General features: G+C 39.7%; 1 protein-coding gene across 9 annotated transcripts in view; it reads right to left on the bottom strand.

Annotated features, from left to right (window-relative positions):
* PDS5B (PDS5 cohesin associated factor B) overlaps positions 1 to 20,148 on the bottom strand; it is a 122,547-nt gene that overhangs the window by 52,464 nt on the left and 49,935 nt on the right. For all 9 annotated transcript variants that reach the window (XM_023740355.1, XM_023740348.1, XM_023740350.1 and 6 more), the window contains exons 14-18: positions 20,045 to 20,093; positions 17,165 to 17,304; positions 15,389 to 15,504; positions 11,492 to 11,597; positions 8,710 to 8,870 (exon numbers count right to left, since the gene is read on the bottom strand). In XM_023740355.1, the coding sequence (XP_023596123.1) occupies positions 8,710 to 8,870; positions 11,492 to 11,597; positions 15,389 to 15,504; positions 17,165 to 17,304; positions 20,045 to 20,093 (572 nt within the window). The remainder of the gene's footprint in view (positions 1 to 8,709; positions 8,871 to 11,491; positions 11,598 to 15,388; positions 15,505 to 17,164; positions 17,305 to 20,044; positions 20,094 to 20,148) is intronic.

Below are 20,148 nucleotides of genomic sequence, written 5' to 3'. Positions count from 1 at the left end.
CAGAGAAGGTGGTTTGGAGGAGACACAGCTGGATGAAGTGAGGCTGTGTGACTGGAGGGCCCACGGCTTAACCACTTCACCTTCCTCCTGTGCTGGGTCAGAGCTTCCCTCACAGAGCCGCCTCCAGGGCTGCACTCCCACCCCTGCAGACCCTTTTCGGGGCTTCCTGGGGGGCTCTGGGAGCCAGGATACACACCCAGTCCCATCGAGACAGAGGCTTCAGGCCTAGTTCAGCTCACTTAGTGATGTCATTAAACTTGCACGCATTTCTTCCAAACACCCTCTCTGGTGCCTCTTTTCTTCCTCCCATCCTACCCCACAGCAGTTTTGAGCTGCAGGCCTCAGGCCACGTAGGAGCTGGGAACCCAGGGCAGGTGTCCGCTGGCTCCGTGCTGCCTGCGTGTCCACCCGGAGGCCGTGGTCACGGAGGAGGCCGGCCCCACTGACAGGAGGGAGTGGAGGGCACAGGGCAGCGCAACCCAGCTTTCCAGAGGCCACCCAAGAGACCCTCCTTGAGGGAGGGAATGCTCTGCAGCTGCCACGCCAGCTGCCACGTTAATGCACAAAACACTCAGATAGTAGATTTTTTACTATTGTCGTAAATACGACATGTCAGAGAATGAGACAGTCGGTAAGTGAGGAGTGGGTGTGTACTGCATGATTCCATTTACGTGAAATTCTAGAAAAAGCAAAATTAAACTGACAGAAAGTAGAGTGGCGGTTGCCAGAGGCTGGGGAGTGAATGGAAAGGTGACCGCAGGGGGGACAAGGGAAATCTGTGGAGTACTGATATCCTCTGTATCTTGGGATGGTGCAAACGGTGCAGCACTCGGTGGCTCACCGAAGGTTGGCGGTTCAAACCCACACAGCAGCTTTGCAAAAGAAAGGCCTGGTGATCTGCTTCAGCCAAAAACACCCTATGGAGCCCAGTTCTACTCTAACACATGAGGTTGCCATGAGCTGGAACTGACTCCACAGCAGCAGGTACGGTTGTATCTTCACTGTGGTGGTAACTGCATGACTGTATACACTTGTCAACACTCATGAAATCATATGCTTAAAATTGGTGAATTTTACTGTATGTAAATTATACCTCAATAAAGCTGATTTTGAAATGCCATTTCTCACCAATCAGATCGGCACAACTTCAAAAGCTTAACGACACGGTCTGTGGGCGAGGCTCTGGGGAGCCAGGCAGTCTCATGCACAGTCAGTGGGAATGCAGCCTGGTGAAGTCACTAAGGAGGGGACTGTAGCCACCACCAGCGTGATGAAGTCACTGCGGAGGGGACTGTAGCCACCGTCAGCAAAATTATACATGCTCTGACTCTTCTGCTTTGATAACTGTCAAAGCCACCAAGATAGGCATACACAAGGCTACTGTATTTTTACATAAATAACACACGACTTCTACATTTGTTTGCCAACCACACCCTTGCCCAGCGAGATATTTTTATAAGCTCCACTATACCAATTTTTTTCATGTTGCTGTTATAAAAAAAAAAAAAAAATTAGCATAGCACAGTTAAGAAAATACCCAGCAGGGGATGGCACAGTTAGCAAACAAACGTAGAAGGCGTGCATCACTTGCGTAAAAATATGGTATTCACTACAGGACTATTTGTAATACTGGAAACAATCCAAAAGTCCACCAATAAGGAAACGGTTAAATAGACTATGATACAGCCACAAAAATAAATGAGAACATCTCTATATTTAACTACAGGATAAGTGCCAGTGTACACAGTTAGAAAAGAGCAGAATGGAGAAAAGCATGTACTGCATATGTTTATCACTGTCAAAGGGGTACGTAAATATACACACTGAAACACAGACAGGCATGTGCGTGGAAGGATAAGTTTGTCTTTATCTACTGGGAAAGGGGAACAAGGTAGAGGGTCGGGAGATAGAAGTTAGACATCTTAAAGATATCTTGCTTTTTAAATCTCACTTTAGAACCAGTGAATATTTTATATAATTTTTAAAAAGCGACCTCTTAAAAAAAAAAAAAGAAAGAAAGAAAGAAACAAATCAACAAAAGAGTATATCCATTCGTGGTATAACTACCCAAAGAGGGATAGTTCCAATTAACTTTAAGACATAAGAATGTGACTATAAACCCCTAATGGTAGATACCCGAGATACATGAGAAATACTTAAACAAACAGCTGTTTCTAGGAATCATACTGGCGGTGTTACTGCTATTTGAGATTGTTATGGCTGTAATATGAGATAATGCAAACAGTTATTATGTAATATTATAATGTTATCACCCTATGAATTCTCAGCATGGGGAACAGAGATATAAATGTAAAATCAAAAAGGTTTAGTAAAAATGCTGTAGTCCTGACTCTGGATTGGAACTCTTAGTATACATGCATGATGCATTTTATCTTTCAAAAAAGATTTTTCAGTTGTGTCTACTGAATCGTCCTAGAAACACCACCCACACATTAGCAATTAGTACCCTCGGCACTCACACTGAGATTTCTCAATACCACTTCCCATTCACAGGAACCAGGGCTCCTGTAGAAGTGGCTGGTTCCAGATCTGGGACAGGACATGGACAAAATGGGCCCAGAACATCTTGTCATACAAGATAGCAAAGAAATTAACAAAAACTACTGGGGTTGCTCAAAAGGACGGACTCAGGGGCCCATTCAAGTTCAGAGATGAGGCAATCTGGGCATCAGTGAGTGAGTGACGGCTGCAAACAGATGGAACCACAAATACGTAAACCCCAGGTGTCTATCATGATGTTTGATAAAAACAGCACTTAATTGGTCGCCTCTAGAGGATGCTAGTAAACTCAGTCTATTAAATAGCATATGAGAATCCAGCCTTTATACTGCCTTTCCTATCCAATGGGATACTGGGTGACCAAAGAGTACATGAGAAGTTCCTCTTTATAAAAGGACCCTGCTAGTGAGTGAAGAAAGACTGACAGAAGACTATCACCACTGACAACTGTGTCAACAGCTGCTAACATCAGAGAACCAGAGATGACAGACATTGTGTACCTTCTGACAGAAGAGCATACCACCGCCTACCAAGTAGTACTGGAACAAAAACTGAACCAGAATCCAATCAGGCCTCTAGATTCATCAATTTACAGAAAATTCAAGAAACCTGACAAATTATGCCACAGGGATACAACTGGTGAAAACCAGTTTGTGGGAAAGTCTACAAGAGAAATGACCTGGTTTCTTCATCAAACGCCTCACAAGAAGAGAGGGAGCTACGGGTGGCCTGTGATCACAAGGGACTCAAAGACACGTCAACCACTCACAACAAGCGAGCCTAATTCAGACCCTGATTCTAACTGTCAAATAAATCACTACATTTTTAAGAAAATTACCAGGATATGATTAAGTTGTTGCTGTAAACTGTGTGTGTGATAAAGGTATTGTGATTTTTTCTTAAAAGTTCTTATCTTTTAGATATGTAGATGAAATGATGACAGTATAGGGGATCTGCTTTCAAACTGAAGGAGAACAGGGGCAGTGGGCGGAGATATAAATTACACAGAACCGGCCAGAAGTTACCCATTGTTAAAGCTGGCTGACAGATTCATGGGAGTTAGCCATCCGTATGAAATTTTCAACAATATTTTTAAAAATGAGAGTCTTATTAAAATATTATCCTTTTACTCTACGGTTTGTAGCTTCTTTGTATAATGGAAACTTTCGTGGTTACTTCAGTAACAAAACTCCCCAGGTAAGACCTACCTTATCATAACTCATATCTTACATTATACACATTGACAATCTCTTTTCTCAGTAATCAAGAGAAAAACCAGAGGTCACACACAAGCAAGAAGTGACTTTGCTTTGGTTTTTTTTAAGACAGTTACAGGAAATTTTAAGCGCATCCAGAGTTTTGTGTATTCATTTATTTCAACAAGCAATTATAGAAAAAAAAAGAAACCAAACCAATAAACACAGAGAAGAAAATAACCCACACAATTTCAAGAATTCTGAAGTACAAGGTGGAGTCTTAGAAGTTAGTGAAACATCAATAAAACAACTACCTTCTCTGACCGCTTTTCTATTAAGAAATTCCTATTTAGGAATCCCTTAAATTGACTAAGTTTATTTTCTTCTTTAAAATCGAAGGGTTTTTCCCCCGATGGTAATCACATACATGTAGAAAATGCAAACAAAACTGAAAAATATATTAAAAACATAAAATAAAATTAAAAATCCCACCACCCTGAAGTAATTACTGTTAACATCTTGGTGAACACTCTCCTAAAGGTGTCTTCACACATAGCTGACCAGTTGCTGCTGAGTGGAGAACGCCACACGCGTCAGAGGAGAAAGGATACGTAACACATACTATTTGGAAGCAGTTTTTCACTCGACAACGTCGTGGAGAATCTCCTAAGTCAGACATTGCTAACATCATCCTTTTTAATAGTCATACAGCTCTTTGTGTAAGGCTCCACCATAGCTAACCTAATCAGTCTCCTACTAACGAGCATTTTCAGTGCTTTCATTTTAGTTTTTAACCTACACAACAGTACCAGAAACACCCGTGTGCTGGTTATTTACCTACTGTCCCTGAGCTTCTATAATCTGCTGTAAGATGGTGAACACATACATCTGCAGACTACATTTCCCAGACTCCCTAGCCAGCTGGCTTCCCATTATGTTCTTTTGAGACCCTGCAGCTTCTCTAGGCCCTCTGGGAGCTCGCTTCACTGCCCCCCAGAAACAGCCAAGCCATCCCCTCACCATGGTAGTTCAGGCCACGCCAAGCCTTCCACCCACTCGGCAGTACCCCTTAACACCACTTCTTCCCAGGCACTCCCCGAGCCCTCGAGCTGGTGGCTGCGGCCAACAATTAACCACCTCAGGGTTACCAAAGGAACCTGTGCGTGCTTTCAGCCTTCAAACATCTGTACTAACTTCTTGTTCAAAATAACTAGTATGGTTTCTGCTTCTAACTGGACCCTCCCCATATACCATCATGCAGACATCTTCTCAAATGTCTCTCCAGCATTAAGTTCCTAAAAGTGAAACTGCCCAGCTAAAGACCGCACACATTTTAAGTTGCCCTGTTATTACACTGCCAGCCCAGAAAGGCGGCATCACTGGTAGCCAGCTGACACGGGTCATTATCACACAATCATTCTTACTTATGCTTATCTTCTGGATTACGCTTAGTAGTCAGAAATGTCTTTCCATGATTCCGGACGGTCTCCCATGAGTGAATTTCTTGTTCATTCCCTTTGCTAGTGTCCTGCTGTGACTTTGTTAACACTCTGCATACGTGACAGACATTAAACTTTTCTTCATCATGTAAGTTGAACACAGTTTCCCAGCCATCACTTGCATTTCCAACTTATTTTCTCATTTCTGCTTTTGTCTGAAGAGTGGTTCCCCCAGTGCAATATAAGTCAGAGACTTCACCTGCTCTGTCACCACCCTCAGCACCTAAACTGTGCCTGGACGCAGCCGGAACTTCTCAACGCTTTCACAACATATTTTTTAAAATACTCAAATCTATTGGTATTTTATTTACGACTTGGCATTACTGTCCTATTCTCCATAAAAAAGGAGCTATAGAGAACTATGGGGTTCTAATACTTTTATTAATTCACTTTATATACTTAACATCTTAATCAAGGCTTTATCTTTCACCCATCTATAATACATGTAAAGTCAAGGCAGACAGTTTACATTGATTTTTCTTTTCAAAATGGCGGCCAGTTATTCCAAGAACAGTTACTGGGGGACCTAACTTTTCCTAATTTCTTTATTCAGTGTTACACTCCCACACCCACCATTACAGGGCTGCACATTTCTTGTAGACTTTACTTCTAGGTTTTCATCTACATTTAATTTGGTCTAAGTGGTATCATATCTGGCACCAATTCTGTCCAGTTTGTGGGAGGTTCCACTTATATACATTTTTCTTTTGGTTCTTTTAAATTGTTTTGGTGACTTCTAGGGAAGATAATGTAATAAACATTCACTTAAATCTATCATTTTTCCTCAAAAAGTCAACTTAGCCAATTTAATAATTTTAAACATAAAATCTGCGCACACATTTTATCTCCTGGAAGCCATACACTGTGAGATACTTCATCGAGAACAGTGTGTGCACACAGCAGGTATTCAGTATCAGCTGAGTTAATTCTCCTCATAGAGACACTGGAAATATACTCAGCATACAAGTCAGGTTAACTTTAAGTACTGCAGTTCCACATTAAAGCACCACGTTTGAAAATGCCCTTGTGTGTTCTAAAACGTCCACCTTTCCACCCTGCTCTCGGAGTTCTCCTACAAATATATCAACGGTTCTTGAAAATATAAAGGAAAGACAGTCTAGAAGGAAAATAATAAAAGCCTTGTTCAAAGCTCTAGTTAAGAACAGAACTGTACGATAATAGGTAGGCTGCAGGCACTGCAGCCAAGCAGGCCTAAATTCAAATCCTGGCTCTACCACTTGCTAGCTACATAGCTAGAGCCATTTACTTCTCTACCCTTAGTTTCCTCATTTGGAAGATTAATATAACAACCACACTTCACTGAACCGTTACAAGGTTTCAATGAATTAGTACAGTAAGTGGGCAGTTAGTAGATTGTATATAGTTATATACAGACAGACAGACAGACACAGACACACACAGACACACACACACACACATACAGTCTTAACAAAACTCTGATCTGAACAGGAGAGCCACAACACCATTCCAAAAAGAGATCTTTACTCTGGCTTCACTTAAAAATTAAGAAGTCATTTCCAAACAATAAGGTTCCTTGCTCTTGCCAGAAAATACTACGGTTACAAAATCCTGATATATTTCAATTACCGTTTAAATAACGCCTTTGTTCTATTTATCAGCAGTTCCTAGAATTAAGTTCACGCCATCAGAAAAGGACAACAAAAATTACACCTGAGGCTCCAGGAGCTGGCTTTGCTGACAGTCTGTCTGAGGGAAGGGGCCACAGACCAGCCGTGTGCGTGAAGAAGCAAGCACCACTCCAAGCGCACTAACTGGGCCAGCGGCTGAGGCAGGAGCAGCACGTAAAGGTGACACCAACTGTGGGGATACGTGCCATTAAAATACGGATGTATAAAGGCCTCTATCCTGCACAACATGTTGAGACTTGTCCCCAACATGCTGAGACTTGTCACGACTTGTTTTTCCAAACCCGTTACTGATTGGCTTGTTTACCTGAATTCCTCCTCCCTTGCCCGAAACTTATTGTTATTCACCCAAAGCCCATCGTTCTGTTATTTGCTTCACTGTTTGCTGTACTGACTATAAATAAACTCCAGGGACTGAAGCCAAGGTTCGACTCCTCAGAGTGACCCTCCTGGCCCCACTCCTCTGTAAGAGTTGTGGCATTGGTTACTGTCTCCGACGCCCCGACAACCGTCGCCGCTGCGACAACCAACCACGCAGGACTGCGGCAATCTCAGGACCACACATCAGGTCCTCTATCCAGGAAGAGGTAGGAGAGATGCATGTGGAGGAGAAAGCAGGGATCTATAAAGAATGAAGACTTAATCTCTTGAGCTACTGTACACTCCCTGAACAAAGATCAGCCACTCTGAAGCATTCTCCAGGTTTACAGCTCCATTTCCGATACTTAGGGACACTGGAACCCAGAAAAAAAGCACACCGCTGTAAAGATGAATATTCCATGCTTCCCTGCTTCCTGTCAGAAGTAAAGCCCTGCTTCGGAAAATCTTCTGTCCAGTAGCCTTAAGCACAGAGGAAAGACGACAGTGCTGTGGACAGTCCTGCAGCAAGTGCTCTGGAATTCTCTACCGCATATTAAACGCACGTGAGCTGTTTACTCTGTGCTATAACACACTTGTCATTTGACTTGGATCCACAATCAATGCCCACGAAAGCTGTACTCAAGAAATCAAATGTCGTATTGCATTGGGCAAATGCCCTGCAAAAGACCTCTTTAAAGTCTTGAAAAGCAAAGATGTCACTTTGACGACTAAGGTGCACCTCACCCAAGCCATGTGTTCAATTCCATCATATGCATGCAAAAGCTGGATAATGAATAAGGAAGACAGAAAAAGAATTGATGCCTCTGAATTATGGTGGTGGCAAAGAACACTGAATATACCACGGACTGCCAGAAGAAGGAACAAATCTGTCTTGGAAGAAGTACAGCCAGAACGCTCTTTGGAAGCGAGGATGGCAAGACTTTGTCTCACATACTTTGGACATGTTATCAGGAGGGACCAGTCCCTGGAGAAGGACATCATGCTTGGTAAAGTGGAGGGTCAGCAAAAACGAGGAAGACCCTCAATGAGATGGACTGACACAGTGGCTGCAACAAAGGGCTCAAGCATAGCAATGATTGTGAGGATGGCACAGGACCGGGTAGTGTTTCCTTCTGTTGTACGTAGGGTCGCTATGAGTTGGAACCGAGTGGATGGCATCTAACAACAACAGTAATATACTGGAGACTGTTATACTATAAAATTGTTTTTGTCAAAATCTTTAAGCAAAACTAATGCTTCAGAAATGTTTACAGCCAACATTTTCACGACTCTTCTAAGATACCAACGCTTTCTCCCAGGAAATGAGAATTCAATTTGAACAGTACAGACCTAGGATAACCTAGACTGTTTTTTCTTCAACATTGGAAAGATCCCAACAATTACATAAATCAAGAAACAGGAAATTCTTCTTCTGTTTTCCAAGCTATTGGAATAAGCTCAACTCACGATCTGATGTGTGGAAAATCCTCTTCAATTTTGCTTCCCGTGTTTTTGAAAATTTGTAGTGCAGCTTCTGCTACTTTCTCATCATCCATCTTCAGACAAGCCAGGAGAGACTCGAAGGTTTCCGCAGAATGAAACGAGATGGGATGTGTAAATGAGAGGACCTACAAAATGAGCCATAAAAACTATTTTAAACTCTTCTCATCTTTATAAATATTCAAGGATGAAATGTTACATATTAGAAATACTGCAAATCAATTGCCAGTACAATAATTCTGCTAACAAGAAACAGAGTCTTACAAATAAAATTTTGCTCAAATATATAACAGAAGACAGAAATAGATGTTCCTGTGTAGGAAAATTGCATGATCTAAAGAAATCAATTCTTCCCAAATGAAACTACAAGCTAATATAACTCTAGTCAAAATAATTTGGATTTTGATTCAAGTTTGAATTTTGTTTTTTCTTTGGGGGTGTGGTGAGAGGAAGAGAAAGGGAACAAGGAGACAAAATTTAACAAAATATCTGTATACTTTTAAATAAAGATCATTAGATGAGATTAGCCAAGAACGTTTTTAGAGGATGTTCTAGGGAAGGCGGCAAAACACCAGGAAGTAAAAGACATTACAAAGTTACAGTAACCAAATCAGCGTGGTAGTCACATTAGAAAAATCATGAAACAGAAAAGGTAAACCAATAGACAGATCCTAGCATACATAAGCACCTAGATTACATAGACTGTAAGAGGTTATAAAGATGGCAACAGAAAATAAATGAGAATGAATGTAATTTTTTAATAAAAAGTCAGGGCAAAACTGGTTAGACACTTGGAGAAAATCATTTTAAATCTTCCCTCACAAAACACACTTTCAAAATAAATTTCAGACGGGTTATTGTTTAATAATAATTTTTATAAAACTCTAAATGTGATAGGAATTTTTAAGCTTAAAATAAGCAATGGAAATCAAATGTGGGATATAAAAAATTAAGTACCAAAAATGTATTTCTGTATAATGCCATATTTATGAAATTTATAAACAAGCAAAATAAATACTGTTAGATGTATGTCAGATATTACTTAGACATACACATAGAGATATATACACAGACACAAATACATAACTATAAAGAACAGTAAAAGCATAATAAACCCAAAATTCAGGACAATTACACCTGGAGGATGTGAGTGGGGGAAAACCGCACAGGAAACTTCAACAGTATTATTAATACTCTATTTAATTTGGGTTAATATTCTATTTAATTTTCACTGCTATGACTTTATTGCTATAGTTCATAATTTACATCTAACAGAATATGTAATATTCTGTTAATATATCAAATACTTTCTATAAAATAGCAAAGGAAAATATGGTTGAATTTGGCCATATAAAATGTTAACATCTATGTATCAAAAGGAACCCCAAAACCAACCAAAAAAAAAAAAATAGCAAAACACAAACTGGGCAATAAGTATATCAGAGTTAATATCTTTAATCTATAAAAAGCTCGGTTAAATCAGTTTAAAAAAATAGAAGATTGACATACCACTAGGTATATGGACAAAATATAAAAATAATGACTTCACCACAGGGAAAACATGAATGATGAACATATGGAAGGTAAATCTCACTAGTAATAACCATGCACATGAAAACATTCCTTTTGCTGATAAAATTAGCAGATCTTTTAACAATTTACTATATTCCATGTTTGTGAAGGTAGGGAGGTGAGCAACTTCGTAACAATACTGAGGAGTACAATTTCTCTATGAAGGAATTTGGCAATATGCATCCAAGATTGTAGAAAATGATCATTCTCTTGGACCACTCTCTTGGAATGCTCATCTAGGACGCCAAAAACATAAGACACTGGCAAGAGATCTTACACAGAGATACTCACCTAAGCACTGTTTACAGAAGAATAAAACTGGAAAAATGTAAACATCCAACAATAGGAAAATTATTAGGAAAACTATGACTTACCCTAAAAGTGGACTACTAATAACTACTTCGAAAAACAATGTTATTTTTAATATGAGCCAGACACTGTGCTAAAAATCTATGCACAAGATTTAATTCGATCCTCTTTGCGGTAAGTACTTTTATTATCTCCACTGCAGATAAGGAAGCAGAAGTAATTAACTTGTCCAAAGGCAAACAGCTACTACACAACAACCAAAAATCAGCTCTGTGTTTTGGCACTCTTAAAAACACTGTCTTAAAACACACTGAGAAAAATGCTTAACATTTATTAAGGGAATACAGGATATAAAATTCTATACTCAGTCTGCTCTCAACTATCTAAAAACGTGCGTTTTAAAAAGACTAACAGGAAACAAAAGAAACGAAGTTCACGTACAGCTAGGTTTGTGTTTCCTTCTTTATGATTTTCTATTTTCTAAACTGTCAACAATAACCTGATATTTTTTATAATTAGTAAAAGACATTAAGAGTATTTTTTATCTAACAAAATGAGAAATAAAGTGGCTTTTTAGGAAGAACGTGGCCCGTTCTGCAGTAGAGTTAGCATCCTCTTTGCTCACTAACAACACCTTCAAATCGTACTTAAGTATTTCAGTATACTTATCATTAAGACCATATAATTTTAGACCTTAAAATATTTAGTTTATGTGTTAAAATAAACATGTAATTTCTAAATTACCTAAAACAATTGAGAAAATGTTACCTTAGGTCATATAAACTTAAGAAACAAACTTGAAGAATAAAAATCTCCACTGTACCTGACAGGCATCTAATCAGGCACTTAATTTCAGATAGGGAGCTACCTTAAGCAGTTCAAGGCCCGCCCTGATGGCCTGATCCGTGGGGACACCCTCGTCTTCATCATCTGCTGTCCCGTCTATCGATCTGTTCACTTGCTTAATAAGGGCACTAAATAACGACAAAAAATAAAACAGACACCTTAACTGGCATTTGTTAGCAATGTCTAAGAAAATTCATCCTAAATATGTTACTTGTAGATCACATCCACATCAAACGCAAATCTGCATAGTTGTTTCCCGAATATGACTGCAAACCAAACAGCTATAATAAAATACTTTGAGATGTTTTTTAAAAACATTTTCTCTTGTCCATTCAAATGTGGTCAAAATGTTACTTGATTTGCTCCTTACTAATGCTATTTGTATTTTTATTATCGTCTTTTGCATGGATAGTCTATACCCAAACACATGAATGATAGATTGCTTTTAATTATCTAAAATGTATTTTTAGTCCAGTAAGTAGAACAGCGTACACTGAAATAAAGGACAAACGACAACATTAAGCATTTTCAAAGTTTACTAAATATGACTTTGTATCGGTGACTGCTGTCAAAGCCAGAAGCACACAGTCCTGCCCCTGAAGGGTGTAAAAATACCTCGGAAACCAAAAACCAAAACAAACCATTGCCATCGAGTCGATTCTGACTCATAGCTACCCTATAGGATAAAGCAGAACTGCCCCATAAGATTTCCAAGAAGCGGCTGGTGGATTTGAACTGCCAACCTTTTGGTTAACAGCCAAGCTCTTAACCACTGTGCCAGCAGGGCTCCACTTGGAGCCCTGAAGGGAGAAACCCCAAGAGTATGGTCCCCAGACACCTTTTTAGCTCAGTAATGAAGTCACTCCTGAGGTTCACCCTTCAGCCAAAGATTAGACAGGCTCATAAAACAAAACCAGACTAAAGGGGCATACCAACCCGGGGCAAGGACTAGAAGGCAGGAGGGGACAGGAAAGCTGGTAACGGGGAACCCAAGGTCGAGAACGGAGAGTGTTGACATGTCGTGGGGTTGGTAACCAATGTCACAAAGCAATACGTGTACTAACTGTTTAATGAGAAGCTAGTTTGTTCTGTAAACCTTCATCTAAAGTACAATTTAAAAAAATACTATGTACTCAAAATTTGAGATCAAGCTACCGGTAGTCATCAAAATCTGTCTCCTTTATAGGAAAAGTCCTCTTTAATTTATCACCCCGTTAACAGTTGATCTTTCCCAATGCGTTTCCTTTTTCTGCCCATCTTCCCTGACCATTCTGTTTTCCAGTCATCACCTGTGCCCAGTAAAAGTCTACAGCCTGAATCCTCTTCCCAGGACTTTTTTTGTAGCAGTATCACAGGAATAAAAAATAGCACCCAAACCTACCACTTTCTTCCAAAATGTGGTCTTTCCTCTCTGACACCCATCCCTACTACTGTGTCAATCTTCCTTCCCTCGACAGCCGTGCTCAGGCCCCACACCGCCCCCAGGTGAAGTCAGGTGAGTCCACAGCCCTCTTCTCTCCATCACCACTGAGCCGTTTCTCGTTTCTTCTTTACATACTTAACCTACTGAAAGGTTTTATAACAGCTGCCTGTATTCTGATCTAGTGCCCTTCTATGCCGTCCACAATTTAGTAGAAAAACTTTCTTAGAGAAAGCTTGATCATGGCAATCACTTCTGCATAAACATAAAATTGCAACTCCTTACTATGGAAACCCTGGTGGCGTAGTGGTTAAGTGCCACGGCTGCTAACCAAAAGGTTGGTAGTTCAAATCCACCAGGCGCTCCTTGGAAACTGTATGGGGCAGTTCTTCTCTGCCCTATAGGGTTGCTATGAGTGGGAATCTACTCGACGGCATCGGGTTTGGTCTGGTTTGGTTTTGGTTTTTACTGTGGCATTTACTACTTTCTATCCTCATCTGTAACTCTCATCTCTCCTCTAATACATGCTAAACAGAATTGTTCTAATACATTAAGATGCATCTGAGACGCACAGCAAATGTTTTTTCAATGAATGAATACAAAAACAATAGTTGTTTCAGTTCGGAAGTAGTGAAGCACCAAGGTAGGTGGAAAAAGTATGAACTTTGAAAAAAGGTACGTCTTTGACTCCACCTACTCCCTGAATCTTATCATTAGGTGCCGCTGACTTTGACTCCTAGCAACCCCATGTGATGGAGGAGAACTGTCCCGAGGGTTTCCTAGGCTGCCATCTTTATGGGAGCAGATCACCAGGTCTCTCTCCCTTGGAGCCGCTAAGAGTGGGTTCAAACTGCCAACCTTTTAGTCAGCAGCCAAGCACTTAACCACTATGCCACCAGGGCTCCTTCTCTTGAATTTTAGGAAGTTTTTGAAGACTTTCTGAGCCCTGGCATCTCCACCAGTAAAAAGGAGGATGACCACATTACCGAAGTCTCACGAAGACTAACGGTAATATAAATAAAGCACAGAGGCTAGCATACTGCTTATATTGAATAAATGTTAGCCATTCTTTATCACTAGTATTCATTAAAATCCGAAATAAATCAAACTCGAACACAACAGGCCCTGGAATATAAAGGTGCGAACGAAGCACGAAGCTCTCAGTCTAGTGAGGGACGGTCACAATTAAGTCAACACACACTACATGAAGGCCATCACCAGAGCACAATGCGGACTACAAAGACCGCCCTGACACCAGGCGAAGGCCCTCTGCCAGGGCAGCCAGGAAAGGCATTTCCAAATGAGCTCGCAGCCGAAGAACAAAGGACAGTCACACCAAAAAAAACTGGGAGAAAACATTCCAAACAGAAAGAACACCAAGTATAAGGATCTAAAGGAGCATGGCCTGTTTGAAGAATGGGTAGAGGTCCAGTGGGCTGGACTCAGACTGAAGAGAAGAGCAGGAGTGTGACCAAGGGAAGCCTCACAGGCCATGTGGTGAACATACTGTAGCCAGGAGACCAGCTAGGAGGTTACCGCTGTAGTCCAAGCAGACAGAAAGGTAGCGTGGACGAGGCAAGCAGTGGGGGTAGATGTGGTTGGGTCACTAAGAGAGGCTTACCATGGCAGTAAAGGAATCCTAGTGGAGCAATAGGTAAGTGCTCAGCTGCTAACGGAAAGGTTGGTGGTTCAAACCCACCAGCCGCTCCATACGAGAAGAGACCTGGCAATCTGTTCCCGTAAAGATTTACAGCCTAGAACACCCTACGGGGCAGTTATACTCTGCCCTATAGGGTCACTATGAGTCACAATCTATTCAATGGCGTGTAACAACAACAAGCTTTTTTTTCCACAAAGCACGAATTATTTTTTAACATACTAGTAAGTTTACTGCCTGTCTTCCCCACTAGATCAGAGACCAGCAAATCCCAAGGGGCAAATCTGGCCAGTAGCCTCTCTTGTAAATAAAAGTCTAATTTACTAACTAACAATGAATGAAGTTATTTGCATGGTGCCAATGGCTACAATGGCAGAGCTGAGTAATTCTGACAGAGAACTTACAGCTGGCAAAGCCTACAATATTTACTGTGTACAAGCTAACAAAAAGGAGCTGTGCTGGTACACCAGAACACCAGAACACCAACTTCTGACACAAACTGAACCAATACTTATCATTAAAATAAATGAAAAGAAAAGCTGAATATGTACGGATGTGTATCCAATAGCTAGTTTACTGCCTTGTATACAGTAGATGGAGCCCTGGTGGAGCAGTGGTTAAGAACTCAGCTGCTAACCAAAAGGTCAGCAGTTTGAATCCACCAGCTGCCCCTTGGAAACCCTATGGGGCAGTTCTACTTTGTCCTATAGGGTTGCTAGGAGTCGAAATGAACTTGATGGCAATGGGTTTAGTTATACGGCAGGTGCTCAACAGTGTCTGACTGACTGAACACATGGAAGGATTAAGAGTGATGAAGATTTAACATTTATATATACAAATACCTGATAGATTCAGTATCTATGTGCACAGGTGCGATCCTCTCCAAGAGAAACTTGATCATCTCTAGGAAAGGATTCGTAGGCTGTTTGGGGTTGCCCAACTTCTTAGTTATTTCACGCTGTAATGCAGATTTTTAAAATGTTACAAAAAAGTGTTTAAACAAATCATCACCTTAAAGTATTAAGAATCTACAATTATTAAAACTATGCAGTATTGCTGGTGGAATAAATCAATAGGAATTGATCAAGTCCAGAAAAAGAGTAGGGTAAAAATTTAGTATCTGAGAAAGGTAACATTTCAAGTAAATACGAAAAAGATCACTCAATGACTGTACTGAAATAGCTGGACATACATTTGGAATAAAAACAAAGTTAAATCCCCATTTCATACCTTACACCAAAAAGATTTCAAAAGAATAAAAACAAATGCATAAGAATAAAACTAAGCGTCAGTGGACACACAAACTTCAGTGAGCAAAATTATCAACGGAACTTGTTAAAACTACAGATGGCTGGACCTCACTTGAAAGGCTGAGATTAAGTCAATCCAGGCTGGGGCCAAGAAACATCTTTTTTTTAAAAAAAGTATCTCAGAAGATCTGCGGACAAGCAACTGAGAAATACTGATATTAGTAAATATCTTCACTGACTTGCAATAAAATTGGATTTTGTAAGCAAGATACCAAAGGTAAAAACCATGAGAATACCGATAGATTGAGTTAGATAAAAATAGAAACTATGTCAAAAGCATCAAAAACAAACTGAAAGGGCAAACTACAACTGATGGAACATTACTTGTAACAGACAATGTCACAGAATGGGTAAAGACTGTAAATACGTAATTCACACTGAAGAAATATAAATGGCCAATAAACCCAAGAAAAAAAAAAGTGGTCAAATGACTACCAACCAAGAAATACAAAATCTAACAAAACGACTATGATTTGGTTTGTTTTTTGCTTGTTTCCAGCAATGATGATGATGATGATGATGTTAGTAGCTGTTGAGTTGATTCTGACTCAGGGTGACCCCACACGTGCAGGGTAGAACTGCTCCATAGGGTTTTCAAGGCTGTCAACTTTCGGAAACAGTTCGCCAGGCCTGTTTTCCGAGGCGCCTCTGGGTGGGTTTGAACCACGAACCTTTCGGTTAGTAGTTGAGCACTTAACTGTTTGTGCCACCCAGGGACTCCTCAGTAATGATACTGGCCAATACTGTTATGTGTGAGAAAATGGTCCCTCTCGTCACTGGTGATTAGAATAAAAAAAACCAGCTCAACTGTGGAGAGCAATCTGGCAATACATATTAAAAGCCTTAAAAAAATGAATCTTTAACCCATGCAATTGCACTGCTAGGAATTTATCCTAAAAAATAAAGAAACAATCAACACTGTGTACAAATATTTAGCTATTGAAGACATTCATTATAGTGTTCTTTACATTAATCAAAAACTAGGAAAAAATACTAATGTCTAGCACAGTGCACTGTTCAATACATTATGGTGTATATATTCAACAGTATGTTATGTAGCTATTAAACAAAATATTGTAAAAGACTAATGAAAATTAAGTAAAATGTATATATTTTGGAAAAATATATACCACAATACTAACAGCAGTTGTCTCTATAGTGGGATTATCGTTTATTTGCATGGCTGCTTTTGTGATACTTTCTAAATACTTCATAATGAATATAAAATATTTTACACAGTGGGGGACAAAAAAGAGGTTTGGGGTGTTTTTTCTAAACATTAGCTCTTTTTTTAATTTCTCTCCTTACCACACAACTTTCAGCCTGCTTGCAGGAGCATGTTGGACTAACAAGCACTTCTAGCTGTTTTCTTATTTTCTCATCATCTTCTAAGACCTGTGTGAATTTCTTCATGAAATCCTGAGCCTTACCAGGATCTGGCAAATTTCCTTAAAATAAATTAAAAAACAACTTTAAAATTTTCTCAAAATAATAAAAGATAAACATTTTTCACTTCTTTTCTTATTTCCATTAAGAATTCTAACATACAAATTCAGTTTAGTTTATTGAGATAATAAATCACCAAGTATCTTTCACATATAAAAATCTTTTAAGAAATATAAAACAGGATTATTGTGCAGTTTTTCCCTATGGACGGAAAGACTAAATTGGCTATTTCTAAGTAATTCCTTATAATATTTACAGCATTAAATGTCAGCCTAAATAATACCAATTTCATCACCGTCCCCTTGAGCTTATTACATACCTTGTGGGAGATTAATCAATAAGTTTTACCTTCAAGCAACTATTTCCCTGTATTATGTTGATAACTGTTAAACTAGTTCAGAGATAATTCACGTACACATGCATATTACGTGTTGTTTACTGTTAAAGCATCCAGAGATAATTCACACGCACAAGCATGTTATTTAAATGCCAGTCACTGACATCTATTGAGCAAATTCTTCCAGAGTCACTGCTGGGTATGTCATTACTACATGAGAAAGAATAAATGTTTGCAGAATCAAAGATGATTTTTATACTACCCTACCAATACGTCCAACGTCCATGTAGCAAACCATTTCTGAAAGCTAACAAAATTTTGATACTAGTATCCTTTTTTCTGGCTATTGGTGCTACAGAGAACCAGACTAGGATACTTTTAATAACAGATATAATACAGAACTTTGGACTGTAGTGAAAGTAGTAGAAATTCAACTGAATCTTAAAATCTGGATACAGTAAACGCACTCTTTAAGGTTGCATATAACCCTGAAAGTTCACTTTAAGTCCTGGGTACAGCAATCAATCACTGAGTGCAGCAAACATAAATGAATCCTCCTAATACTTGACTGTATGACTTTTTCACATTTCTATAACAAACATATCTACTGTAAAGAGAGAGAACCATATTAGCACAACAGACAGCCACAACTGCTTACAGAAGATAAACTAAATGTTTACACAGCACGCATCTGAGGGCCAGCTGCAAACTGCCAGAGCAGCACTTTGCAAACTGTGCTCCGAACATCATTAGCTGTTCACTAGAGTTTAACTGGGTTCAGGAAAAGTCATTGCATTAAAAGTTATGACAAGGTCTACCATTTAGGGAACAAACAAAATGAAAAGAAAGAGAGAAAAGGGAGGGAGGAAAGAGGAAGAAAACAAAACTTTAATTGAGCATTCTACAAAACTTACATGACTAGGAACCCTTTTTTCTCACACTGCTGTTAACACCTGCGGGACACTACCATTCCTCAGAACAGAGTGTGGGAAATACTGTACACTTCCAGGAAGAAAATGGATAAAGGAGGAAAAAAAAAAAGAAAGAAGATGGGAGATGATCTCCTTTAGGGGATAATGTCCATAGCCAAGCTACTGAGGTGATAGTTATAAGAAAGCAATAGCACTAAAGTACTTGTTTTAAGTTACTCTAAGGGACTGAAAACTAGCTTATGTTTAACTGTCCTGGACTAAATGATACATCTGGTCTTAAACTCTAAACACCGCAACAACCAAAATCTGTTGCCATCAAGCAGATTGCAATGCATGGCCACCTCATATGTTACAGAGCAGAACTGCTCCACAGTGTTTACTTGGCTGTGTTCTTTATGGAAGCAGTTCGCCAGGCCTTTCTTCTGCAGAGCCACTGCTGCTGGGTGGGTTTGAACTGTCAAACTTTAGATTAGCAGCTGATCGCAAACTGCTTGTGCAGCCAGGCTCCTTCTTAAAAATTCTACTCATGCTAAAACGCTTCCCACCAAATCTAAACCCAGCAAGTTAGGTTACTGCTTGTGTTCAATGTCTCAGCATTACTTCCACGTGCATTTGTTAGCCTCTCAGAAATCCACCTACAATCTCCTCTTCACTACTGAGTGGAAGCTCAGCACAGGCGTTCATCCAGGTGATCCTGGTTGCCCCTCTGTCCACACAGTGAACACAGAGACCTCTGAGGTGGGAGGAGAATGTTCCCTGTTCCCGCTCTGACTAAAGGCACTGTGCCACACAATCCTTTCCTATTTACTACTAAATGTAATTAAATAACATTTTATTTGAAATCAAAGCAAGAAAGCAAATTAATATTGTTTCAAAGAAACTGTTACGTAGTTACTAGGATATTCTAACTTTTGGTTCAGAGTAAAATTAACTTCAGAGAGACTCCCATGAGCGCAAGCAACATGAAAATCTACATTCAGCTTCCACAGTAAGCGTAGGTACAGTGAAACCTGCGAAAGCAGGAAGCTGTCAAAGGTGGAAAGCTGTCCGGGAAGGAAAACTCAAATACTTTCCACTGAACTGAGTGACAGAAAGGTGGTACAACTCCACCCTGTCAAAGGTGGAAAACCTGCAAAACCCGGAAAAACAAGGCAGTCCCGGGGAGTTCCGGCTCTCCCAGCTTTCACTCTAATAGTTTAAATCGATTCTTTGAAACGTATTTACAGAATGAATCCTTTCCTCCAGCTCTTGTTCATAGAAAACACTGACAAAAAGTGAAAAACTGTATTCTGCAAAATAAATGAAAATCAGAGAAAAGGAGAAAGCTGAGGCTGACTGGTCTGTCACAAGTCAAACACTTTAATCTTTTCCTATATTATCAGAGCCTAAAACAGAACTACATGAGAAAACTTAAACTACCAGGAAGGTTTCAGTTAAATCATAAATTTATATAGAATATTTAAAATAACTTACTTGTAATAACCATCACCTTTGAAAATATGGCCTTGACGCTGGCATCTGTCTGCAAATCACACAAAAATGCACAATTAAAATCCCGTGTAAGACTCCACACTAGA

This window comes from Trichechus manatus, unplaced genomic scaffold (genome assembly GCF_000243295.1).
Source record: "Trichechus manatus latirostris isolate Lorelei unplaced genomic scaffold, TriManLat1.0 scaffold00153, whole genome shotgun sequence".
In the NCBI taxonomy this organism is placed as follows: domain Eukaryota; kingdom Metazoa; phylum Chordata; class Mammalia; order Sirenia; family Trichechidae; genus Trichechus; species Trichechus manatus.
The sequence above is the reverse complement of the archived record's forward strand: the minus strand, read 5'-3'. Positions and strand labels throughout refer to the sequence as shown.